Genomic DNA, 5370 nt, shown 5'->3' on the forward strand with positions numbered 1-5370 from the left:
AATCATTTGAAGTCCAAGAGGCAGACTGAGTTCTTTTTCCGTAAAGGATCAACATATTTGCCTCAAGAGCAAAAATCAGTGAATTCCTTTAATTAAATCTACAGATAGAAAAAGAATGATTTGTAGCAGTAAATAATCTTCAAGTAGAATTTTGATGATCTGGTATCTGGGAGCTAAAGTAAAGTCGGACTAAGTATAAAGGTAAGTTCACAGCCACAAGTGTAATACAACAGCCTATTTAGATATGTGAATATAGTGTAATCGCCTGAAGTTTTCAATTAAAACTGAAAACTCTGTAAAAATAACCACAACAGTACAATAGAACACCTACACAGCATCTGCTTGATTTAGAAATTACTATTCTATTGACTTGCATTGCAGAGACTAAGAGAACAAGAAGATAACTATTTTTATATAAAATTCAGACAACTAATATATTGCCTTCGAGGTATCATCATTTATATGGGTAGAAGTATTTTTTGCATATGTACCTCATGCCCCACTTTAAGACATTTTTAAACAGTTACTGTAATTTAAAGTGAACAAAAAATAAATACCATTTAAAAGGTTGTTTTAAAAATATTTTTCTTTAATTTGTCATTAAGACAAGAATCACATTTTTAAATATCTGTGAGGTGCTGTAAGCTGGGTACTGGAGACTATATTTACGATACTTTATTAAAAAAATAAGATGTTAGTAAGTGCCTAGTGCCTAGCTACTACACAACAGGTAAAACAAGACAAAATGTTTTAAAATGTTCACTTTTTTTCAAAAACAAAAATACACTAAATGGATTAAGATATATACATGAGAAGTTATCTTGTTAAGTCAGCAAAAAACACATTGAGAGTTTCCAAATACATACATTTAGGAAAAATATCAACAAAATTAGGAATTTAGGAGGAGGAAGGGAATTATATGTAAGGACTAATACGCCTGACAAATTTAGAGTCTTTTCAAATTCCTTTTGCTTTCAGCACTTCCTGGAGGAGCATCTTTTTTGTTCTTCCGTTTTGCACATAAACTATTACATTCTTTTGACCCGTGAAAAGCATGCAGACATAGAATACAAAATTCAAATGCACATGCCTCTCTGCTACATTGTCCCCATTTCTTTACCAATTGATATTTAGCAGGATATTGACACCTTGGGCAGGGTTTTAGAGCTTCATCAGTGAACAGAGTTTTAGCAACCTGTAGCAAGAGGAGGAAGAGAAGAGCTGCTTAGTTCTTGTGAATGAAAGTTTTCTCAGAAACCGTAAGCAAAGAGGGTTTTCTGGGAACCTACTTTTATGTATTCTTCCCGCCTGCTAGTTGAATGGGGAAGAGAACTGCATCTCCTGGGCATAAGTTCAGCGGACACAGGTGGTGTTTGTAAAACAGGAGTTCTCGCCTGAGCTTGAACAGGCCTTAGAGCAGATCTATTGAGAACATTGAGTCTTGTGGCAGCATCTTCATCTTTCAGGAAATACTCCTATTCAATTTTATAATTAAAAAGAAAAAAAAAAGATAAAAAAAAACAAAACAAAAAGGAAGTAAATCAGGGCTTTCTTTCATTTGGGATTTGCAACATCTTTTCGCCTTTTTTGTTTGTTTGTTTTCCCATTAAATAATTATATTTAGTAAGGTAACAAAAGGTAGGAACTATTAAAAACAAAGACCTGTGAGCAGGGGAAGAAGCCAACTGTCTTTTAGCACTGTCTACTGGTCCTCATATTTCTAAATCAAGGCATATCTCAATAGCCAGCATGGAAAAAGCAATCAAATTTTGTCACAATTAAAGCAAGGTTACACTGGAGTGTATGTGTGTACATGGAGGATCTGAAAAAATTATATTGCTATTAATGTTTACTTTTCTAGATACCCCTTAAAAACTTCTGTATGTCCTTCCAATGTTCACAAGTATACTATGAAGAAGCTTAGCCACAAGCAACAAGCAACAGACTTTAGGATCTAAAGTTGTACATCAACTGAGGAAGAGATTCTCAAGAATGTGGAGAGAGGAGGAGGAGAAGGAAAAAAGGAAGTCTCATGTGGTTGAAAGACTAGTACTCAAACTGTAGACAGCCAAAAAGCAATAAAAGCTATTACATTCTCCTGCCAAAATCCTTCACATACTAATGTTGGAAACCTCTATGAGTTACCTTTCCATAGCTTTACAAGATCTTTCATCTCACTCATCTTCTTTCATGTTTGACAAAAAGTACCTTTGAGACGAATCTTACCCCAGCTTCTTCTTTCAAGTGTTTTAAGTAAAACTTTCTCCTCTCGTGTGCACTTTTGTCTTGTACAATGATTTCGCGCCAGTTTTTGCTAACTTTCCAAATGCTGGAACAAATTAATGAAAAAAGAAAACCCAAACACTATGCACTTTTGCGCTTTTGCCAAACGGTAGAGAAGTCATGACAGTAAGATAACCTTTTAAAGATTTTTGTATGATATTGTATACTATTGGCAATTTTACAGGCTACGGCTATATACTCGTTCACAGTATTGCGCAGATCTCAGGTAGTCTTACACAGCACTGTAGAGTAATAGAAGAATCTAGAGAATAACTGACACCCAAAAAACACAGCATATCTTCGACTTACAAAATTATGGAAGTTCCTTCCACAAAAGCTACTTACCAAGTTTGCTTCCAAACTCACACTTCTATGCCCTTATACTTCCACCCACTATCACATTCCCTTTGTAACTAATAACACACATAGCACTCTTGATTTCTTTGAAGTAAATTACAGTATCTATTGATAAAAAATTAATCTAGAACACTACTCATTAATCTTCTTTTTGCATCTTTGTGCTTAAAATAACTGAGGAAATTAAACACACAAGAAAAAAAGTCTAGAAAACATGTTTTGAGTACTGTGCATTATAGGGGAAATTGTAATGAAAATATATTACTTTCTAGCCTTAAAAAAAATAATATATTTTAAACTCTGCAGGTGCTGTTAGTTTTAAGTCTAATAATGTTTGGCTTTGTTTATTTTGGGTTTGGGTTTTTTTTTAATTTTCCCATACAATATGTTTTTAGAAGTACACAGAAAGAGCCACTTGGTTAATGGTGACAAAACTTTTTAATTTCCTCACAAACAAATTATGTTGACAACATGCACTATTCCAGAAGTTATTCTAATTTATTTGCAGAAATGTGTATTTTGCCCTTTGGGGGAGGAAGGGAGAAGAAAGACAGTAGCACTTACCTGCACAGACTTTCAACTGTCAAAGCATCTAAAACTATAGAAAGAACATGTTTTAAATTTCTGTGTTTTAATTCTGTTAAAATATCTAATTTTTCAAGGCCCATTTTCTTGCCAATAAGTCCAGCAAGAATATGTTCTAACGCAAGTATTTCTGTTCCTTCAATATTCTCCAATTTTTTATTTGGGTCTGATTTTTGTCTTTGCAAGCAAATTTCCTGAACTACTTTCAGAGCTGGAGTTCTTGAGAGAGCTCTGTGACTTACAGCTATGCCTCCACTAGACTGTTCTTTTAAAACTAGTGCACGATCTTCACTGACAAAGTTTCTTTCTTCTTCTGTCACCATATGTGCTAAAGCAGTACTGCCATGACGATCCTCCGTCTCTGACGGTGAGCCCTGTTCCCGAAGAGTGGATAACCTTCTAACTCGTTCAAGTTTTCTTGTCTTTCTTTTACTATCCAGAATTCTTGAACCTTCTTTACGTCTTAGGAAGAGCTCTTGGAAAGATCCGTCATGATCAGAAAACGAGTTTCCCGATTTGTCCAAATGAAGCGAATTATAGCCACTATCCTCAGGTGTCGAAAGATCTGGGTCACTTGCCAGCTTAACAGGGAGGGAGCTTATATCACATAGTTCAAAGTTGAAGTTCTCTGTCAGGCTGTTGACAGAAGGCAGGAACGTACCCTCAGTGGGCTCAGGTAACATACTGTAAGTAGGAGTCCTAAGCAAGCCATCACTCACATTCATGAGGACACTTTCACTGAATTCATTAGCATCACTAACAAGGACATCTTTACTCTGAATTGGAGATAAACGTTCTGGTTCTAGCAACAAGGGGTCCTTACCTTTGGACTCATCTAAAGTAGAAGTCCTTTGCTGTGAAAAAGAAAGTCTCCGTTTTGGGCAATCAGGATTAGAGTCTTCAGGTTTTGAAATGCTAGTTGTCAGAGGTTTGTAATCATGATCTTTTGCAAAACCTGAAGCTGTTTGTGGAAGCTTTTCTTCAAAGCTCAAAGCACAAGAGAATAACTTTTTTCTGCTGCCTCCTGAAGAACTAGCTTGTTTTTCATAGCATCCTACAGTTGTGCCAGCTGGAACAGTTTTAGGTAAAAGCAGCCTCCTGCGTAGTGAGGAACTTTTTCTACTCACTTTGGGAGTTTCAAAAAAATCTGCACTTCTGTTTGCTTCTCTTCTTTCTGATAAGGAGATAGAATTCATTTCTTTTTCAATAGATGGTGACACAGAAGAGAGGGCATTTGGATGAATGTGTTCCGAATGCTCTTGTAGCAGTGATGAACTTGTTACGCTCGGTGCTTCTTTATGTTCTGCACCAGGATCTCTTACTGGCTCATTGCATCCGCTGTCCAAAAATACTGAAGTGCAGCACATGTCTTTAAAATCGGAGTATTTAAAATCACTGCTGGGAGATGTTAATCTATTTCTTTTAACAATATTGAACATTACTGAATGACTGTCTGACATCCTCTGCGTGGCAGTTTGACTTTGTCAATGAAGGTACCAGTGTTATTTCTGAAACAAATGATAAAAGTAGTCACCCAAACACCCTCAGATTAGTCAGAAAGCCTTGTGTAAGCCTATCAAGCCAGCCACCATGGCAAAAATATTTTTACCAGTCTTAGTAGAAACAGTGCTTACAGGTGAACACAATCAAGTGAATTGTTACAATGAGTGATTAAAATGCATAGTATACCAGAAGTGAGGCAAACTAAAACAGACATCCAGTTAGCTAATTGATCTGCTATCTTCATCCAAGGGAAAACACTTCAAATAAGCAACACAGCAACTAGTATCATTTGTGCTGAAATCCGTGATGAAATTCCCTCTCCCTCAATAGGACCAAGACTTTTATTACTACTGTGCAATCGGTTCATCCAATCACTGACAGTTCTGTCCTCAAGGGCTAACAGAAGCTCTGTTAATACACAGGTTTAGTCAAAAGACATTTTCTCCTTAAGAAAAATGAGAGGATTAATGCTGAAGTCACAAGTCTACAGGTTTGCCTATTGGTTAGATCCCTACAGTCCCTGGAGAAAATAAAATCTAAGTCTAGTTACAAAGTGAGTAGTGTATTCTTATCTGCCATAACATTTAAATGTTATTTTGTAAAGAAGCTCTCTGCTTTTGCTCAGCAGTGTGGGTAAACTCA

At 36.1% G+C, this 5370-nt stretch overlaps 1 protein-coding gene across 1 annotated transcript; it reads right to left on the reverse strand.

The window, feature by feature from the left end:
* Positions 1-946: 946 nt before the first annotated feature.
* FBXO43 (F-box protein 43) lies at positions 947-4685 on the reverse strand. The gene is made up of 4 exons (XM_009866406.1): positions 3205-4685; positions 2227-2329; positions 1290-1475; positions 947-1195 (listed from the first exon to the last, which is right to left on the reverse strand). The coding sequence occupies exons 1-4, from the start codon at positions 4683-4685 to the stop codon at positions 947-949; spliced, it is 2019 nt and encodes a 672-aa protein (XP_009864708.1).
* Between the last annotated feature and the right edge of the window lie 685 nt (positions 4686-5370).

The sequence above is a fragment of the Apaloderma vittatum genome, unplaced genomic scaffold (assembly GCF_000703405.1).
Source record: "Apaloderma vittatum isolate BGI_N311 unplaced genomic scaffold, ASM70340v1 scaffold36523, whole genome shotgun sequence".
NCBI lineage: Eukaryota > Metazoa > Chordata > Aves > Trogoniformes > Trogonidae > Apaloderma > Apaloderma vittatum.

What these genes read in the sequence shown, in the direction of transcription:
- FBXO43 (XM_009866406.1), bottom strand. Translation starts at nt 4,685, where the DNA reads ATGTCAGACAGTCATTCAGTAATGTTCAATATTGTTAAAAGAAATAGA. An exon ending in ACAGTTGAAAGTCTGTGCAG is followed by an intron (nt 2,330 to 3,204) that starts GTAAGTGCTACT and finishes AATTTGTTCCAG; the next exon opens with CATTTGGAAAGTTAGCAAAA. An exon ending in ACTTGAAAGAAGAAGCTGGG is followed by an intron (nt 1,476 to 2,226) that starts GTAAGATTCGTC and finishes AAAATTGAATAG; the next exon opens with GAGTATTTCCTGAAAGATGA.